The 22,136-nt window shown below is 36.4% G+C and overlaps 1 protein-coding gene across 1 annotated transcript in view; it reads right to left on the bottom strand.

Moving 5' to 3' along the window:
• Window positions 1–22,136, bottom strand: part of LOC144053847 (synaptic vesicle glycoprotein 2B-like) — a 38,532-nt gene that overhangs the window by 7,681 nt on the left and 8,715 nt on the right. Inside the window, exons 2-12 of the mRNA XM_077568694.1 lie at window positions 21,051–21,600; window positions 18,479–18,702; window positions 12,633–12,813; window positions 9,120–9,271; window positions 8,885–9,018; window positions 7,427–7,516; window positions 6,035–6,148; window positions 4,582–4,670; window positions 4,417–4,492; window positions 2,429–2,517; window positions 258–391 (exon numbers count right to left, since the gene is read on the bottom strand). Of these exons, the coding sequence (XP_077424820.1) occupies window positions 258–391; window positions 2,429–2,517; window positions 4,417–4,492; window positions 4,582–4,670; window positions 6,035–6,148; window positions 7,427–7,516; window positions 8,885–9,018; window positions 9,120–9,271; window positions 12,633–12,813; window positions 18,479–18,702; window positions 21,051–21,292 (1,525 nt within the window). The 5' untranslated portion in view covers window positions 21,293–21,600. The remainder of the gene's footprint in view (window positions 1–257; window positions 392–2,428; window positions 2,518–4,416; window positions 4,493–4,581; window positions 4,671–6,034; window positions 6,149–7,426; window positions 7,517–8,884; window positions 9,019–9,119; window positions 9,272–12,632; window positions 12,814–18,478; window positions 18,703–21,050; window positions 21,601–22,136) is intronic.

Here is a 22,136-nt window from a genome sequence, read left to right as displayed (position 1 = left end):
TCGACATGCTGGTCATCTGGCCAACATTGAAGATGAAATTCAAAGCTTGTAGGTTTGGTTATAAACATATTTTCTATTGCTATTCCCTCTCGATTCTATTTCCTATCATTTCTGACTCACATGGTATATGAAGCTGCAAGAGGGTGGCCAACCCCGTGAAGTGACTTTTTCCATTCTACCTCAAACCATAATACTGAGTAAACATACCAGCCAAACCTGTGAGCCTCATCAACATGAGCTGCTTCACCTGAACCTACCTGTATTAGTGAAGACAGTGTTGCGTATGGTGCAGTTCTCAAACACTGTGTCAGTGGACTTGATGTCCTCAAAGAGACAGTCTTCAAACAATGAGTCCTCAAACTTGACAGACTTCAGTTCTATTTTGATGAACCTATGGGCATGGGATGGGACACACAAACAAGCCAAGAGACAAAGAAAACATGGACTCGGACTTCTAGTGCTGGGGCATTGCAGAAGGAGCAGAATGGTCTCAGTAATACATAGCGGTCAATCACAACCGCTATGCAAACAAGCTTTGCCGCATGCATTGATATGAACACCATGCATGTATGCATACATGATGGCGGTATCATATTTTAAGCAGAAAACTTGTTGTTGTATTAAAGTAAAGTCACATTCTGTCTTTTTTCAATTCTGCAATAGCATAGAAGTCAAGTAATATACAGTAGTTGTAATCACATACTGTATACTGACAACTTTGTTTTATGTCATTAAATATCGCCATGTACTGATGATTTAAAGCCTTAATAGCGGCTACAAAATTAAAATGTGTTACTTAACAAATGTATGTGCTGTGAATAGAAATTAATAATTTGACACGCATTTGGTGATGTAAATTCCCACGTATAACACAAAATGACATAATGTTAGTTGTGGATAATATGGTTTGCCCTTTTCTGCTATGGTGCAATATAACTAATTAGACAAGTATGTGTACCGGTTTTTAATAAAAAGGTTTTTTTTCTAAAACAAAACAAAACACTAACAATACAATAAATTAAAATTGCTGTGTTTAACCCCTGGGCGTTATTTGTCCATTTTTTGGCTTTTTGTTGGTTCTGACCAAGCCATTTCAAAATAAAATAACGCCCAGGGGTTAATGTGCACATTGCCATCCATAATCACTCTCTTTACCAGAACATTAATGTCATTCAATTAAAAGGAAATATATATATTGTTAAAAAGATATAAGGTAAAAATTAACTCTACACTTGGATTAAAAAGATTCCAATAACGACATTTGATTCTATACAAGGTAAGATGGGGAAACGCTCTTCAATCATAATGTTAAGCAGCCCCCCTGCTTAAACTGTGAACTTTTTGTGCTTCATCTGAAGCCGAGAGGATGTCAATACCACCACATCTGCCAGCCTGTCTGTCTATATCTGACAGTAATGACAAACACATGAAAACCAACAGGAACTGCAGTACATATTTTCTATTTTCAATATTTTCTGCTTTAATATCTAGAAACGTTCATACTAACATCACTCCACACCTTTTATCACTATCCAGGATCGTGCGTGTGTGTGCATGTAAACAAGATCTAGATCTAGTCTTAAAGCCCTTCTCTAAATTGCTGCTTGGTTCATTGGAAGATGACTTCAAAATATACTGAAAACATAGATAAGATAAAAGGCGCTGTATGTCTGTACTGGTTATTGTGGGTAAATCCTGTAAACACAGCGCTTAGATTAGCATAACATTTCTAAACAATAAAAGACTAAGCCTTAACTATAAACAATTTCAGTGAAAAATATACAGTCAAGGCAATGCTTGAATTATATTGTGAGCTTTTTGCCTTTTTCAAGCTGAAACTGACAGGAACGTAACGACGCATAATTGTCACCTTGTCATGGAAAGTCGTTTTAATGCAGACTCTGAAAATATGACTTTGTCTGTATCAAAACACAGTATCACAATATAACCTCAACATTGACCGCTAGAGCAAATCTTTCAACTCACTGGGTGCTTTATAAGGTCTCTGGCATTAATCCGCAGTTTATCGATCTATTCTACTGTAGGTACACCGTACAAAATGTCAGTATCCAACAATTAAATGATGCTTACGCGTAAACCTCAGGAGGTTTATCAGCGTCACAGCTTAAACATTTAGCTATCTGTAGGCCTGTATGCAAGAGCAAAATGAGCAATCACTAACTAATGTTTCACATACAGCACAGCATGCTCTTGAAATGAAATGGCTGATATGCTGATGCAAATGCTGTACACTTCCAAAAAGAGATGATTTACAATACTTTGACTGAGGAGGGCTGTGTCGAGAAGGTGGAGTAATTTCAACATGTCATATTTTGATATGAGTTCAGTAACCTCGTGATTTTATTTCAATTGCAACTCATATAAATGTCAAGTAAACAATTTAAGGGAATGGCAAGGTGGCACCTACTTGTCATGGATGTACTCCCCTTCTTTATGGACCTGATTCTCCAGAGAAAAATTGAAATGGAAGTTCTCCACTTTCTCTCTATGGAAAACCTGAAGACAGAAGCAATTTCAGCGAGATACAAATATTGGTGAACTAGTGTAATGAAAATAAATGCATATAATGACAATATCTGTCAGTTTGAAGTATTATAAGCAGGCTTGGGGAGTAACGGAATCTATCTATCTATCTATCTATCTATCTATCTATCCATCTATCTATCTATCTATCTATCTATCTATCTATCTATCTATCTATCTATCTATCTATCTATTGTTAGACATTATTAACATTTTTAATTCTTTATTTCATATATTAACCATGTTGAAATGTTTTATGGATGTGTAGAGTAGGTGAAATAGTGTTGAACCCTCAGTATAATTTGACCTTAACCTTGTTTTTGTCTAAAAATTCCTCCTCAGTGGTTTGCGCACACACATTCTCTTTGTGAGAACAGATTTTGCCACACACATACCCTGAGAGCACCATCACTCATGGCCACTCTAAATCCAGTTCAATTTGTTTATGAGATATTGTTTTGGGAAAAAAGTACGAAAAGTACCCTGAGAGTATATTTTGTCTAAAAAGATGAACACAGCTGCGGACTGTGTACGAAAATAATATTATGTAACATATTGTGTGAGAACCAATCTGTTTTACTTATTCATGATGGGAGGAGAATAGGTGTTCTCTTACTGATTTTCTCTTACTGATTTGGATTCTTTAAAAGCTGTATTCCGCAAAAGAGGGGGCACACGTGCACCCTTTAATGTCACCTTTTACGTGATGTTGAGTGTTGCCGTGACCGGAGATTCTCTGAAATAAATCATCCTTGCAAGGAGTTTTTCTTACAAGAAATCTGTCTTCAATCTTTTGGAACATGCAAAAGAGGACAAATAATTAGCCTCTTTCACCATCTATCTATCTATCTATCTATCTATCTATCTATCTATCTATCTATCTATCTATCTATCTATCTATCTATCTATCTATCTATCTATCTATCTATCTACTGTATCTATCTATCTATCTATCTATCTATCTATCTATCTATCTATCTATCTATCTATCTATCTATCTATCTATCTATCTATCTATCTATCTATCTATCTGTGGTGTGGTTGCTTTCAGTGACAGTTCGAAAACAGCATATGGCCATCAATCCATCAATCAATCAATTAATCAATCAATAGCCTACATGCTTTTTAATTACACTAGGATTTTTGCTACTTGTAGGTTGCCCGGGTCCCTATTACCCGCAAATAGCAGGGGCACATTGTATAGAATATATATTGTGGTGATATTTATTTTTATTTTGTCTTCATGATATTTTTTAGCAGGTAACTTGTAACTGTAATGGATTACATTTTAAAAGTACCCCTCTTGACCCTGATTATAGGTTAACAAATAATATGGACAAAATTAACATTTCACAGATGGGATCTGTGATTTACATACTGTAGACTGTTAAAAAAAAAAAAAAGACTTGAAAAAACCTAGTAAAGTGTTTTCACTCAGAAGAGTTTTAAGCACATTTTACTAGTTTAAAAAAAGCTACTCAAGGGTTGAGGAAAAAACCCACAACCTTCAGGTTGGGGGACAGCCACTCTACCACCTGCGCCAACGCCACTCTTGTGGTGTGTTAGTATATTGCTGGTGTCAGGTGTAATCCTCGTACCTCGAAGAGCATTTTTGGTCTCCTTTGGACAGTGCAGTATGGTGGCAAACAAGAGTGGCATGGCTCAGGTGGTAGAGTGGCTGTCTCCCAAGCTGAAGGTCATGAAAAAACTAAGTAAATATCACTCCCCATTTTTTACAGTGGAAGTCCTTAAGTGATGCCATAGAATACACATATCAACCTACAGAAAAAAAGTTTAGTATGAAAAAATAATATCTACATAATTACATAGAGATATTTGGATGGATATAATATATATTTCACTGTACATTACCTTGACTCTGGACTCGTACTCCTCATATTGAAGGTGCTTGATCATGTCTGGGAACCACACCGACAGACCGTAGTAGCTGTGACAAAGCCGTGTGACCAAAAAAAATCAGGTGTTTATAATGCAATGACTGGAAAGTTGTATGTGCGGGTGAAAGTGTGAACAAACCTGAACGCCATGCAGAACCAAATGATGGCCATAAAGAGAGTGGCAAATCTCAGCTCGGCAGAAAAAAGAGATACTACGTTCTTTAGTACCTGCGACCAAAACACAAATGCTGTACATATTACAAAAAATCGACATTGAATGAAACGTTCTAATTGGATCCACACAATTTCACACAGCATACTGCTTATCCTGTTCAGGGCTATAGGGTGAACTGGAATCTATCCCGGATGACATATGGTGAGAGATGAGGTACACCCTGGACTAATCACTAGTCAACCATAGCACTGACACGTGGGGTTCTATTTTTGTTGTTGCCTCATTCAGAATGACTGAGACACTGAGACAACGAACTAGGTGACAGCTACACTACAGCAATAAAATCTACCATAGCAAAAAAAAAAAAAAATGCTTAAATTGAATCCCCCACAAAAGAGTGGCTGTTTAAATTGCAGTTTTTAAATACAATCGTTTGACTTTTTCCTGGTCAAAAAAGGAACGAGCAAAACTAAAACAAATCCAAAAACATAAAAAAATATAATCACCAGAAACAAGATATGGACTAACAACAATAATAACCCATTTTCTCATATTCTGTGAGCTCCACAAAATCAATAGCCCACTTTGGGTTGAAGGCTAAATACTCTACATTATTATTAAGTATGAGCAAAACTGGCTGCCATTTTTTTGTTGAGGCTGCCATTTTTTTGCTGAGGCGGTGTTTGCACCTTTTCAATGTAACTAATAACGTAACTTTTAATTTGACTTCAATTAATCAATAAAGTAATTATGTTACTTTATGTACTTTTTCAATGTAACTGTAGCAACGCTGACTGTTAGTGAATGAGGTCCATTTTCTGCTTGGGAAGTTCAACATTACTCCAGAGCAGCAATTTAAAGGGGAAGTCAACGACCCCAAAACATTTTTGATAGTATGGTCTATGCAGACCCACTTGTCTAAATACGTTATTTTGCTTCATATTAAGTTAGTGGAATATGAGTTAAACAGCAAAATCCAGCCGTTTGTATCAGTATCAGAAGGCAGCCATTTTACCACTTGCTGTTGAATGAAAATGACAGCACAGTTGCTCAGGTCTCTGGTAACAACCAATCACAGCTCAGCTTCGGAAAACAGATGCGCTGTGATTGGTCGTTGCCTGAGCCCTAATCAACGTTGATGCCATCTTCAGTCGACAGCAAGTGGCAAAATGGCCGCCCCCTGAGATGGATAAAAACGGCTGGATTTTGCTTTATAACTCATATTCCACAGATGTAATATTAATCAGAATGTCATTTTTAGACTAGTGAGGTCACATATAACAAATTGTCAAGAAATGTTTAAGGTTGACTTCTCCTTTAAGGGTTGTGAGATGTAATACATTTGTCATTGGAATCAGTTTTCTGTATTACATTTAAAATATATACAATGGAACTGTACTGTGTGTGATGTACATACCAGTTTACAGAGCGTAAGCGAGCGGACAGCCCAGCGTTGTACAGCTGTTCCTGTAGCACTTTGAATTTCAATTAACTCATCCTCTGCTGTCTTTGGAGCCTTGATGTGTGTCACCTGAAGAAGGTAGATGAGAGGTGATATGCTAATCTTATCTTTGTCCCACGACCAATTAAAATTCTTCAACATCTCCAATGGTGTAATTTTTAATTTCCTCAAATAGAAGCAAAGAAAACAAACTTCTGGGCTAATGCAGATGATCCTTAAGGATGTTCCTAATATCACGCACACATCTTATTTCGTCACTTCTTCGACACAACTCTGAAGCTAATTACATGTAAATGCAAAAATGATATCCCTTTAAATCTAACTCTTTTAACTCAATCACTGCCATTGACGGTTATAGACGTCATAAATTCATTTGAACTATTTCTATTAGTTTAACATTTTTTTCCCACTTTTGTTAAGAGTATGAAAACCTACACTTTTTTTTGTACATTTAGAACAGATATAAAATTTGTGATTAATCGTGAATTAACTAGTACTAGAGTAAAGTCATGCGATTAATTAGCGGCCCCTAATTTTTAATAATCTTTTCTTTAAAAAAAAATTGTAAAAATAAAATAATTGTTATTATTATTATTTTTTTTTTATAATCTTTTTTTTTTTTTTAAGAAAAAATTATAAAAAATTAGGGGCATCAGGCGATTACAATTTGTAATCGTAATTCGCATGACTTCACTAGTTAACTCACGATTAATTACAAATTCTGTTCTAATACAATAAAAAAAAAATCTAGGTTTTCATAACTCTTGTTAACAAAAGTGGGGAAAATGTTAAACCAATAGAAATAGATCAAATGCATTTTTGACGTCTATAGCCATCAATGGCAGAGAATGAGTTAAATGAAGCCCTCCAGATATGTTAGAATATTCAATGCCGTCTTGAGAATATTAATGACTACTAAAAAGTGTTCCGTTTTTGTCATTAAAATGATCTTAAAACTTCAACCTGACTGAATGTAACTGAATGTGATCAATTGTGGGGGGAAAAACGTTGAATGCGATTCATATATTAGTTCAACTGTCTGGGCCTTTATTAAAGATCGTATGAGTTTGTGCATCAAACACATTGAACTGGGCATTTTCCTCAACCTTTTCTTTTGTTCCAAGGGAAGGAGTCTGTCGTCTGACTCAAAAGGCAATGAGGGAAGAAAATGCCATTTGAAAGCAGCCTTTTCAACCCTTCCCCAATTTTTGCTTGTAATTACCACCTTGGTCAGAGCTGGAACTTTAATGTTGAATTTAACTAAAAGTTGAGTAGACTGTTTCTGAATACTTTGCATTTGCAATACTATCCATATGGATATTAGATATAGTTACAGTATTTACTCACAGTGAAGACTTTTTCCGGCTGTCCTTTGGCTCTCCAGTTGGTGTCGTGGACCTGCTTCAGAATCATCCATGCTTCATCGTGCTTGGCATTCTGCTCCAAATGAAATCACAATTTTAGCACTTATTCCACACAGCAAGTCCACAGGTGGATTCTTAGTGTCTGTAGATTGACATATTTTTTTTTTTAAACAAATAAATTAAAAAAAAAAAATAATAAAAATGTTTTTTTTTTTAAATATATATACATATATATATATATATATATATATATACATATACATATATATATACATATACATATATATATATATATATATATATATATATATATATATATATGTATATATATATATATATATATACATATATATATATATATATATATTTTTTTTTGTATGTGGGTGAGCATGTGCATGTGCGTGCGTGCGTGTGTGCGTGTGTGTATTCATCAGTTCACCTAAAGCCCATTAAAAAAAAATCCCATACTAATAATATAATATAATAATAAATTGCTAAATGCAGAAACATCAATGTAAGTTATCACGATGATGATTAAGTAACCAGAATTAGGTTAAAAAATTCTATATACGTCGACCATGTTTCTATAAATTTTGAAATTTGGTTTTTATTTGAGGCAGATATTTTTTCCATTAAAATGTGATTTATAAGGAGGTTAGACCATTGGTCGATATTCAGAGTTTGTTTATTTTTCCAGTTAACAAGAATTGTTTTTTTAGCGATAGTAAGGGCTACAAGTGTAGATTGAAATTGTTTATGTGGTAAGTCAGTTGTTGTTAGGTCACCTAGCAAACACAAGTTTGCAGATAAAGGTATCCTACAGTCCAAAATAGCGGAAAGTTTTTCTAAGACTTTAGTCCAGAAATACATAACCGGAGTACATAACCATAAAGCATGAACATAAGTGTCTGTAGTGTTTTGTAAGCATTGGAGACAAATGTCGGAGTCTGAGAATCCCATTTTCTTCATCATATATTGAGTAATGTATGTTCTGTGAATAATTTTATATTGGATAAGTTGTAAATTTGTGTGTTTTGTCATTTTAAATGCGTTTTCACAAACTTGAATCCAAAAGTCAGGTTCCGGTGCTATAGACAAGTCTGTCTCCCATTTCGAGATGGGTAAAGACATTTTATCAGTATATGAAAGTAACTTATATATTTTTGAAAGTTTTTTTGCTGTTGTCGGAGAAAGCTTGTTAATATCTTTAGCTAAAACAGGCGGTTGGAGCGTACCCCGAAGTGTTGGAAGATTGACATTTTCAATGCGCTTGCAAATTTAATGTCATTTGACACACATTACATTGTTGAATGAACTCCTAGTTGAATTTTAAAGTCAAGCAGATGGCTGCGTTGAAAACCACACGACACCTACAAAGTATCCTAATATGAAATTGTTTAGCAAAAATGAGTATGGAGCCCAAACATGGTGGCAATCTGACCTCAAGCAAGAAGCGAGGGCTCTCAGGCATGAATGTTAGTCCGATCAGAGAGGCGATGGCAGGAAGAGCCGCAACAAGAACAAACAACCTCCAACTGTGAAACTGGAACTCTGTGCCCATACTGAACCCCCAACCTACACACAATACAAACACAAATACATTGTTAAGCTTAAGATTGTGCACCAAGTTGTATTGCAAATGTAGCTACAATTACAATGAATTATTAGGATCTTACCATATCTGGGAATGATTCCCCAGGCAGTGAAAGAGGCATAAATCCCACCAATCATCCAAAACATACACAACCAGGAAAGATGCTCTCCTCGCTTGTCCATCTGGAGGAACTCGGAGAAGTACGAGTAGACGATCGGCACTGTGCCACCGATACTGAAAAAATAGATGGACTCTTTTAACTACAGCTGTTTGCGGTCAAACATTATTTGCATAGAATTGTTTTCCCCATATTAAAACAATTTATTAAACTTGCATGAAATACACACAAGCTGTAATTAAAAATAATAATGGAAATAAAAGTTATGAAAATGGAATGTGCCTGTCCCTTCATCAAACAACAACAAATCCCACTTGGACCACTACAATACAGTCCCCTCTCTTGGTTAATGCTAATCCTTTGTTATCTGCAGATAAATAAACAAATAAATAAATAAATATGCATGTATGTTCATAGCTGATCAGAATGCATAATTATATAACTCATTAAAAAAAAAATTCAAATAGTATACGTTTTTTTAATTGATCTCTGATAATCTGTCATTAGTTATACTTGAAAGTTATTATTTATTATTTATCAGTAGTAGCAATCGGACTCTCATTTGACAGTTTATGGCTTTGATTCTTGGCTTATTCTTTCCTGTTGGGAGTTTGTATGTTGCCCCTTGTATGTGGTTGTACTGGCTTCACCAGCTTCCTCCCAAAAAGATGAATGTTAGGCTAATTGAAAACTCTAAACTGCACATCATCACCCTCTTAAGATAATTGCCTAAAATAATTTTTGCATATATTTTTTTTGGTGCCCAAATCATCTCCTCATGATGCAAATGATTTAAAAAAAAAATGTTGTGTCTGTTTCCCGAAAAATCTGAAAAAAATGACTCAGGCGATTATTTTAAGAAGGCGTCAACATGTACAGTATGTCTGCAGTGTACACGCCGCTTCTTGCCTGAAGTCAGCTGGTATAAAAAAAAATGGATGGATGAAAGGGTAGTACTACCAATAATAGTACAGACGCTCCCCTACTTACGAACATTCGAGTTACGAACAACGGTACATACGAACATTTCTGCGCGTACAGTATGTCGAAAAATGTTCGGAAAGAAATGCTGTAAGTTAGATTTTGTATTGCGCGTAGTGCTTCTTTCCGCCGCTAATACCGACGATTGGCGCTGTGAGAGCTCATTGGAGGCTGAGCAACGTGGCGAGGAGGAGGAGGAAGAAAACGCCGGTCCCCATGAAGCAGGAAATAACTTTTGAAGCCGATTCCAGCGACGACGAAGAATCTCTCATGATATAAAATCCTCCTCTTCCTCCTCCTCCCATCATCTCCTTAAGCATTGAGTATATCTTCCAAAAGTAAGTTAAACTTCATTATATTTATCTTATTACGTACATGTACATACTGTGTGTGTGTGTCTCGCTCTCTCTCTCTAACATACGTAGTACAGTACAGTACTGTACGTATTCTCTCCATTTTATTAAGTTTTTTTCAGTACAAACCAATACAGGTTACTTGTACAAGCCTTAAACATACTTATATAAACCTTCAATATACTTATATAGGCTTTAAACATAAATTATAATACAAAATATAGCACTGAAGCAACTTACGAACAAATTCACCTTACGAACGATCGTCCGGAACGTAACTCGTTCGTAAGGTGGGGAGCGTCTGTATATAGTTCCAAAACGATTGAAAAGAAGTCAACCTGCAACAACGTACCACAAAGGTACCACACCAACAGTACACGTGTGGTTTCCATTTGCTAAATACATTTGTACAACCACATGAAGACCCATGGTTATTTCACACGTACAATAAGGTAGGATGTGGCAGACAAGCTACACCTACACGACGTTTATTGATGTGGTGCAAGCTGTTTGTGGATGGGATCGTTTGCGCTGTGCCGTGACCTGATTTCTGAGTGTGTGAATCCCAGCGGACTGGAGTTATTCTGAGCTTAAACATTGTGCTTGGTCCCTGCAATCAAACACCAGACTGCGTGCATGCGGCAGTAAATAAAGTATATGAGCTTCACGGCTCAAGGAAAGATAATATAATATTTATTGTTAGACATCAGATGGTGACAGAGAAAATATTTATTAAATGCAGTTACATTAATTAACTGATGAGACGTTAATGGGTTTGGCGGTGGTAAATTTTGGTTATAAAAACTACTGAGTCAAAATGATCACAATGCCAGACATGATACAGCTACCACAGAGAATGTACCTGCTTCAAGCCAGGCATTGTCACCAATCCTCACTCAGTATGATGAGCCAGAACAAGTAAATCCAAGATTGATTATTTAACAGCTCTGGTGAAATGGATGCCCGCCAGTCTCTGTGGTAGATCAGGGGCTAAAAATGGTGCTACAAATCGTGTTGTAGGACCAAACTTATGGACTACATGCAAAAAGACTTTCAAACAAATTCATCTGCTTAATTACACTGGAAACAGTGGAAGTTAAATATGTTGCTGGGACTGGGGATCACTAGACCTTAGTAAGCAGTATAAATTACAATGCATTGGGGTGACTGCACACATCATTGACTTCACAGAAAGCGCAATGCTCAATTTCCACTTTTCTGGAAAGTGCCAGTTTTTATTTTAATAAAACAAATTTGTTCAAGACAGGAAGTTTAAGAGAAAAAAGTCCTGAAAAATAGTCAACAAAGCTAACTTGAATATAGAAATTTGTTAGAAATTCCTAGAAGACAAAGCCCCCATTCGGAGGAAATGTATAAGGCAAACATAAATTAACTTAAAATGAACAACAAAAGATAATATGACGAAGAGACATCCTCACTGTGGAAACAAATATTGCTCAGCTCTTATTTACATTTGCACATAAAGAAGCATGTCCCAAATTATTCATACACTTTGCAAACTGTCAAAGTCGATGGGAAATTTTAAACTTTCAAATATTATTTCAAATAGTCCAAGCTCTTCTAAAGCATCCTACCCTGACCCTGATTGATTAGGAAAAGTTGTCATGGCTAAAACAAAGGAGCTCATTGATCTAGCATTATCACCAAGACCAAATATGTGAATCTGGTCTCAAGCTGGTTTCCACGGTCACGAACCAAGCAAACACACAAAAGGACACTTGGCCATTTGGACAAGTAGAACAATTTTTGTCTTCTATTTTATGATCAGATTTCCTTAATTTGGTGTAAAAAAAAAAAAGGAGTGGTGGGGGTGGGGGTTGGGGGGTTACTCTCCAACCCAGAACATCATGCCCGCTGTCAAACATGGTTGTGGGAACCTTAATTCTGCTGCTAGTAGTGTACTGTAAATTAACAGGAAAAACATGTTACAGTGTCATGGGGAGAACAGGCAAACTCCACACAAGAATTCCGGAACCCAGATTCAAATCAAGATCTTCAGAATCGTGATTCACATTATCTCCGTATTTTCTGTGTCCATGTGTGAAAAGAAGAATAAGATGTTCATCCAGAACGGATTCAGATTCAAAAATGTTGTGTACGTGTTGTTATGCGCATGAGTTACCCAATGCCTGACAGCAGCCTGAAGAAGAGGAAGAAGCCATAGCTCTGGGCGAAGGAGGACAGGAAGACGAAGACACAGTCTATAGCCAAGGCCACAACCAAACAGCGTCGACGGCCAACTTTGTCTGCGAGACCACCCCATATGAACGCTCCTACCATCATACTCAGGAAGACAATCAGACCTGCAGAGAGAAACATTAGCATAAGTGTTAGAAACCTGAGTAAGAAGGACTTTTTCCTTACCTCTGACACATAAGTCGCGTTTCCACCGCAGGACGTTCGGGTATGGGGGAGGAGGGGTAGGGACTTTCACAGGAACCGTCCTCTCAACCGGCCCGCTTGTGGCTGTGTCTCCACTGCGGAGCACGACCCCATTTTGCAACGTTACGAGTTTCGATCGACACGTAAACGCCGTGCAATGGTTTCTCCCGTGACGTCACCCAAGCACCGCGCGACGAAAATCACGAGGAAAGAGAAAAACTTTAGGTGGTTGCTGTTTTCACTGCTTTTTATTTTATGTACTTGGTGTGGATGGATGGTTTGAGTGAGAGGAGACGGCGTCTATAGATGAAGAATTTTAAAATGCTAACGCTAGAGTGGAATGAAAATAGACAAAGGATTATTGAGAGAATTGTTTTGGTGGAAGAGTCTTAAGCCGAGAATGCATCATCGTCGCATTAAGGTCAGATCATTTTTTATACTAACTAATTTTTAGCCAATCAGCACGAAAGCCCGATCGGGAGTTCATCGGGCCGGCGGAGGACCTACCCTCGAGTAGGACCTCCGCTCATCCCCGTAAATTCCTGTAAATATGGCCCTGTTCTGCAGTGGAGACGCGCACATACGGGCCCCGTGAATTTACCCCCAACGTTCCTGCGGGGGGAAAGCGGCTATAGTGCTTAGTCATGCGGGGTTCCCTTGTTTTTCTATGAGGAGCATCCATCTAGTCCTGATTGATTTAAAGTGCCTTGAAATAATACCCAACCAAGGTTGAAATAACAAAACAAATATATTTAATTATTTTAGTGGATGACTCTCTCAGATTAACTGAGTAATGACATATTTTAAGAGTATGTGAAGAAATTAAAGCAAGTCTGCTTTACTCATAACCTTTCACGTTTTTGTAAACGACATTTTCACCCGTGGCTGTGATTGGTCAAAACAACGTGTACAAGATGCTGCATCGTCCAATCAGCTGAAAGTATTGTACAGAATGTCCCACCTTTCCCGAGCAAATCACCGTAGAGCAGTCCCAGATTGATGTTGTGGAGAATTCCCTTGAGTGAATCATAATAACAATGTAAAGTAGTCAGTGTATTGCTTGTATAATAGCATAAATTTACTGTTTAAAAATAACTCAACACAAAGCCATTCCCTACCACTGGCCTCTGGCGTACTCGCTTTTGTGAAATACTGTAAGTATTTTACAAAAAGTATATGCAGTAGTGCTGTGAAAAAAAATTGCCTGAGTTGGATCAGTTGTCCACAAAAATACCTCGCCACAAAATATTTGCCCCGAAGTTTCGCCGATATTCTGACACCAAGATTCTGACACCAAGATTCTGACAGTAGTAAACTTACAGCTCTGAAATGACCTTTTTTGAAATATTCTATTATATTCTATATTCTATAGTCTATTATATTTTTAAACAAAATCCAGACTAGCGGTACTTGGTACAGAAGAAACATGTACCAATTTAAGTTAAGTAAGTAAGTAAATACCTGTAAACATTCTTCTTTTGTTTTAATTCTTCGTATTAAGTCAGTGTTCCATCACTGCTGAGCGTTTTTTTTAGAACAGACTTGTGGCCTACTCATGTTGTTCTTGGGGCTAACTTGTACCTGCTGGGTGGAACATTTTTCTGTACACCCCTCCCCTCCCTGCTCAGCAACTGTTCACATTCACATTTACACCTATGGACAATTTAGAGTCTTCTTTAAATCCAACATGCATGTTTTGGGGATGTGGGAGGAAGACCCACAGAAGGACGGGGGAGAGCATGCAAACTCTACACAGAGATGTTCCAACAGTGATTTGAACCCAGACCTACTGACTGTGACTGTGAGAAAGAAGCGCTATTCCAAGTAATAATTCATCTGTTTTGTTTTGTTTTTTATTTTTTTATTTTTTTATTTTTTTATTTTTTCAGGAAAGCTCAGTATTGTTCATTCGATTTGACATCATCATTGCTCTCCTTTTTTAAAAAAAACAAACAAACAAATCAATTAAAAAAAAAATTAATAAATGTTTTTTTTTTTTATATATATACATATATATATATACATATACACACATATATATATATATATATATATACATATTTTTTTTTGTATGTGGGTGAGTAAGTGTATGTGCGTGTGTGTGTGTGCGTGCGTGCGAGCGTGTGTGTATTCATCAGTTCACCTAAAGCCCATTAAAAAAAATCCCATACTAATAATATAATATAATAATAAATTGCCAAATGCAGAAACATCAATGTAAGTTATCACGATGTAGTGGCTCTCGCTAACAGACAGAATTAAGCAACCGGAATTAGGTTAAAAAATTCTATATACGTAGACCATGTTTCTATAAATTTTGATATTTGGTTTTTATTTGAGGCAGATATTTTTTCCATTAAAATGTTGTTTTTTAGTTTTATAGATGCTTCTAAGGCATTTGACCATAGGAAATTATTTAAAAAAATTAGATCAGATGGTGTGAAGATGGAGCATACTGTACTCCTCTGTATACGGCACATCTGTGGTTAAATTATAGCCGAACTAGTTTGCAAAAAAATCAAGATAGCATATAATGATGCACTGAGATTATTACTAAATAGACCTCGATGGACTATCGCGAGTGAAATGTTTGTAACTGAAAGGGTTAACACATTGCAGGCGGCACTAAGAAATCTGATGTTTAAATTTGTCCGTCGACTAAATGACTCGAATAATGAAATTATTGTACGCTTGTCAAACATCAGTTGAAGTGCTACACGATACCAGTCCCAGTTCTGGAAACATTGATATTGTTGTCTTTTATATGATGTTTCCTAGTGTATTTTGGTATGTGTGTATTTTTACTCTTCTATTTTTATTGAGGAGTTGGTTTGTTTGTGGTTGGACTTTGACTCTATAATAAAGCATCATCATCATCATCATCGTCACCATCTTCCTTGTACAAATCAGTGAATTTTAAATTTAACGGTTATATAAGGGAATGTGATCTCAAGGTTGATATCTGGGTGAAGGAAGAAGATTGTCTGTGGCGATGGAATTACAGAAACTCTTCAAATGACTCAGAGTTGTGTGCAAACAATACACTTGTTCTGTGTGTTGCATAAGACTAACTCTGGAACACAAAACCCGTGTGCAGATGGCCGTACAACAGGGGGGGGAGCTGTGGCTGTGGTCATATTCACATTATGATCTTTTTTTTTTTTTAATATGTTACATGTTATTTAGTTAAGTGAAAGTATAAAAACACATTAGAATATTTCATATAAATAATAGCATTGGTGTCTAGACTGCATTTTAGAACATTTAATTTACAACCAAAACGGTTGATGGTGGCTGCACTGCAGCACTCTTTTTACTCCACCCATATTTCTTCACGTCACATCTCCATTTCCCTTTCGCATCCACTGCCCTGCTTATTCATTCACACACTGGAGTTCTCCCCCCCCCCCCCCCCGTCTGCATTTGACTGTTATTTGTTTTTCTTTTTCTGCTGCTGTTTCTGTTATTTTCTCACTCCTTCTTTCCCAGTGGAGTTTGTTTTGTTGCTCAGCCTTTCATCAAACGAAATATTTGTTCTCACAGTTCTATGAAAGTCGGACGTACGTACACGTACAGTATATATACGCTTCCCCTTCTAATCATGCTCTGGGTAACCTGTAGAATACAAATAAGTGACTCGAGTAAGCTCTTAATATTCAGAGCAATAAAGACACAGCACGCAATCCCTAGCCAGCAAGCTGATTCATTTCTGCATTCTCAGTGCCCAGTGGACAACCATACTTTATAAACAATACTCTCCATTACTGGCACTCATTCACATGGATATGTCCCAAACGGACTTACAGCATTTTATTGTTAATTGTGAAAGGTTCAACTTTACTGGCTATTCATTTATTTGTGATTATGCAGATAGCTAAATTTAAAACCTAAAATTAGAATTATATACATATATTTTCATTATCTTAATTATAAATAAAATGATTGTATTTTTCCAACTACATATAAGGCGCAGTTAAAAATCAACAGTGCGTATTAATGTATTAGTTGCGCTTGTGCTTGTGCGACCTCGATGGATTTTATGTGGTACACGGTACTCCAAAATCTGTCTAAATGTTTTAGTATGCAGTATAAATCCACATGAAGGGCAGGATGTCGCCTTTTAGGTTTGTCATCTCAAATTCCTTCCTATTTACTTTCACGTTCTCATTGTCATCTCATCTGCATCTACTTCCTAGCAGGTACATATTTCCATCATGCATGAACTCCAACACAGACTGAAGATATAAATAATAATATATAATTATTTATAATAATAATATTTATAATAATAAATTCCATATAGTGATTTTTTTAAAACACGTTTTACTGTGTTATGGATGCCTACCTGCTTTGCCATAGCCTACTTGTAAGAGTGTCCCCAATGAGAAATAGTACACCAAAATACTTCACCAAAAGCTGAATCTTTGGAGGAGGAGGGGCCTTGTAAATATGCAGCTTAGCAAAAGTACACTGTATAACCCATTATAGCCTATTAGCAATGTGACAAAATTTCCAAAAATTGACCGTCTGTCAAAAATGTTTAGTCTGGTTAAAATGGCCACTTCAACCTGAAAAGAAAATCAGATGAGTTCTGGATAAAAAAGTTTCCACAGTATACTGAAAAGAAAAGAAAAATTATGGCAACCTTTTATGTGATATTGCCTATAGAAAATCTGGTTAAAAATAAAGTATATATACATTCTGTAGAGTAAATTTGACTACTTAGAGTGGGACCAAATAGACTCCGTTTTAGAGTAATATTTACACTTGGAAGAGAGTAAAATAAATGATTGGGAAACAAGTAAATAAAAGTCACTCAAGGGTGGAGGAACAAACTCACGACCTTCAGTTTGGGAGACAGCCGATCTACTCCCCGAGCTACGCAGCTCTTGCTGTGTGTTGGTGTATCACTCATGTCAGTTTGAATCTTCTGAACTCCAAAAGACCAAAAAACAATATATTTGGTCTCTTGGAGATAAACAAACAGCAGGTAGTGTGGCAGTCTCCCATGCTGAAGGTCGTGAGTTCGTTCCTCAACCCTTGAGTGACTTCTTTTTTTCCCCAATTCTTTATTTTACTCTCTTCCGAGTGTAAATGTTAGCCTACTCTAAAATTGAGTCTATTTGGTCCATATTTGAGCCAAATTTACTCTAATTAGAGTCAAATTTACTCTACAGAATTAACTGTGTATAGAAGTAAAATTAGGGTAAAACAACCATCACTTTCTCAACATATCTCCTCAACCCTTTGCTTTTGTCTGCCCCTTTTTCGATTAGCTGACAAATGTCAGGCAAAAATGCAATTGCCAGGTATGATGTGTTTGTATGAGCAATGTATATTCTTGCCCTTTTTCTGTTGACGTCCATGTGGGAGGGTCACGTTGCACCACGATTGACAGGAGAAGTTTGTTTTGTGCTGAATTTGTCAAGTACTGTGAGCGAGACACTTAAAACACACCAAGACAACGAATCCCGGTGTGTGTGTGTGTGTGTGTGTGTGCTCACTCTTTTTAAAACATTCGTCATTAACCCAGCATGACCCCCAAGCGATATCATGTTGTTATGTGAGTGCCAGAGAAAACCTTACCCAGCATCCCTTTCTCTGCATTGGAGAGGCACAGATCCTTTTCGGCAGACGGCAGAACAAAGGCAACCACAAAACATTCCACCCCATCAGCCATGAGGGCCATGCCCAGCACCATGAAGAGTGTCCACTGGAACTTCCCATGGCCGCAATCTTCCATTATGTCCTCGTACTGTTCCGATAACTCCTGCAGTTCCGAGAGTGCGCCACCAGCTCGAGATTTTGCCCTGAGATTGCATATCGGGGTGGGGGAAGAGATCTTGATGTTGAATCACTCCCTATTGTGCTCACAATTAACATAAAAATGATAGATGATGTTAATGGAACAGAATGACTATTAAAGCTACTAATAAGACTCAAATTAGTTCTCTTTCTACCCTGTAGTCCCGGATGACATTTTTAGATCACATCAAAATGTTATACTTCTAACTATCTAGATTTTATTACTGCAATTAGTAACTGAGTTTAACTGAGCATCACAGTGTCTCCGGAAAGTATTTACAGCACTTCACTTTTTCCACACTGTGCCATATTTCAAAAAAGATTAACAGCCGTCAGTATTAACAGCCGTCACCTCCAAAACTACTGGATCAGTAACTCTTTGACTGCCAAAAACGTTAAATAACGTTTCGTAAAATCCAATGGAGGAGTGCCAAAGACGTTAAAAGACGTTTTTTCCAAAACAGGTGAAACTAACCATTTTCTATTGTTGATTACTCAAAAACGGAATAAGGTAGAAACAAACTTTTTTTTTCTGATGGAAGATGAGAGTCCAATCTTGTTTTAGCAGTATGTGTGTTTCCATAGTCCAAACACATAATTTTCTATGGACCTTGAAAGATCAGTCAAAATGCTTAAAATCGGCTGGCACCCACGGCATCCCTTTTCTGAAAACGTCTGGCAGTCAAAGAGGTAAGGTTTAATCCTTTGTTTTTCTTACTGAAGACATTTGGGAATCAGACCAAAAGGTGAAGGTGAAGATTCAGAATTCTGGCTTTCATTTCATGGTATCTGCATCTAGATGTGTTAAACAACTCAGGATGGAGCACTTTTTAAATGAGCAAAAGTATTGGAATGGAATTGACCGTGCCGTTCCAATACTTTTGAAAGGGACTTTATTTATCAGTAATAACTGTACCAAATCTTTTTGACTATGATGCCACGAGCTTTACATGTTGCCATTGTAGCGTGTTGTATGTATGTATAATTTCAAGATAAAAGTTACTCTAGTCTACTTTGCAATGAGGCTGTAACAGAAAATGTAGAAAAAGTGGACACTGACTACTTTACGGATGCACTTTAAGGGTCCTGTTTTCGTAGACAAATAGCAGGCACTCAGCATAAAAGTGGCCGCATCTTCCTCTATGGTGGATGACATCATATTTAATTTATAAAATGACAACAAGCTGTCTATCAAACCCTCTGAAACGTTGTAGTAATAAATGAATAAAATATATTATTCTTATTATTCTTAGAATGGGGGTCCAAAACCTGAATCCACATGGCAAAGCCATTCGATTATATGCAGAGCTTCCAGTGGTCAAATAAAAAAACAAATTAAAAAAAAAAAAAATAAAATAAAAAAAATTTAAAAAAAATTAAAAAATGAAATAAAAAAATACAATAAAAAAAAAAATAAAAAAAAATAAATTAAATAAAAAAATACAATAAAATAAAAAAAAAATTAAAAAAATTTAAAAAATGAAATAAAAAAATACAATAAAATAAAAAAATAAAAATATAGAAAAAATATATATATATAAAAATAAATAAAATTAAAAATTAAAAAAATAAAAATAAAAATAAAAAACTCCTTTCGTCCAAGCGTGAACCTGTTCAACAAAGTAGTTCTTTAAAGTCAGGTGTCTCTCTTTTCTCAATTATGGCCATTTTACAACATTTCCTCTAAAGGATTATCTGTGCAATGCATGTATCTGATCCAATATGTCAGACTTTTAAGGGGAAAAAAAAATACTATGCTCATGAAAGAGAGGGCTCAAAATGTCTTGTAGCATAAATGATACGTTTGGCGTTACAGGGTTTGCACAGATTACACAATAGATTTGAAAAAGTCAGATTGAGTCAAGACAGCTCGTTGATGGTTTCAGCTGCTGAACCGTCGTCGTTGAAATTATTTGCTCAACCATCAAATTCTGACATTAGTGGTTTTCGGTGTTGCATCATTTTATTATCTTGCTTATTTATTTTTATTTAAGTATTTATATTTATATAAGTATTTATGTTTCTATTTTTGTTTCTATTTTTATCATGATTTTTGACCTGATGGATTTTACTTCTACACTAAAAATAGCAAGCAAATTCATTGCAATTATCTTTTGAGAGGAGTTCTGGTGCTATTTGATTTGGGTGAATCTTGAGTTTATCGACCACAGCCAATAAAGTGTGCATATTGTTGAGGCCTAAGTTTTGCTGTCTAGCCCTTACGAACTCTTACAGTCATATAATCTATTGGGAAAAAATGTACAGAGTAACATTACCTTGGTAATAAAAACAAAAGTCATATTTGTTTGCCCACTTTTGTACCCTGTGAGTGCATCATGGATGTGTGTCTCACCTTGCAGCTCTCTGTGCGGCCTTCACCTCATCGGGATGTGGTATACCTTGATATTCTCCTTCATACATTTGGTCTTCTTCATCATGACCTTCAGTCGCATCACTTGCAGCGTCCTCTTCCTGGGGAGGGTATTCGGCCTGGTAACCATATCCATCGTGACCACCTCCATCACCTTCTCCATAAGTCCCATAGCTGTCACCGTCACTTTGGTGGTATATGTTGTTTTGGTAGCGGTCGGCCATCCTGTCTGGTTCTAGCTTCTATCAACGCTGACAAACCAATTGGAACTAGTGGTAAGTGTCTGTCTGCTTCGATTGTTTGTGGCAATATTCAGCAGCCTGTTTGATCTTTTAAGGGTATAAACTCTGATCCTTCAGTTATAGCATGATGAGTAAATTGCTCTGATCTGTTGGTCAGTTATTGTATTTCTTGCTTACTCGTTTTGAGTGTGTAATAATGCATGCCTGAATGTCTTAAGATCAGATTCAGTAGCTGCAGTGGTGTAAAGATGACTTCAGAGAAGTGAAAAACTTGTCTCCAATATCCAAACCTAAAGACAAAAAAAAAAAGTTCAGTTACTTTTTGGTTTGTTTTTCCACATCTTTAGGTTACATTTACATTATAGTTAATTACAGACTCCAATAGGTTCATGCTCTGATGTCCCTTACAATTCCAATCCTGAAACATGGACGTCGGGCAGCTTTGGAGCATGTTTGTGGTCCCAGCACAGTCTAACAAAGCTCCCTTGCCAGTGTCGACGTTACGGCAAGGGGGTCCCATACAGTACCAGATCTCATGCTCGAAAATAAATTTTTAAATTTAAATACACATACATGTCAACCCTAATTTGGTCCCACCTGTATTACAAACCCATAAAATCCTTATTTTCCCATAAAAATCCTTATGTCAGTTTTATCAATACTAAAGCTGTTTCATGCAATAACATTAATCTTACCTTACTTTCTTTCTTATATGAAGACATTGACAGTATCTTGTTCCAAATGACATTTTATTGCACAAAGAAAAAAAAGATTTCTAAATATCACAGTGACTGCCATCTGGCATCATAAGGTGAATCAATTTTAA

This window comes from Vanacampus margaritifer, chromosome 6 (genome assembly GCF_051991255.1).
Source record: "Vanacampus margaritifer isolate UIUO_Vmar chromosome 6, RoL_Vmar_1.0, whole genome shotgun sequence".
NCBI classification, from domain to species: Eukaryota; Metazoa; Chordata; class Actinopteri; order Syngnathiformes; family Syngnathidae; genus Vanacampus; species Vanacampus margaritifer.
Note: the sequence above shows the minus strand (reverse complement) of the source record. Positions and strands in the feature narration are given on the sequence as shown.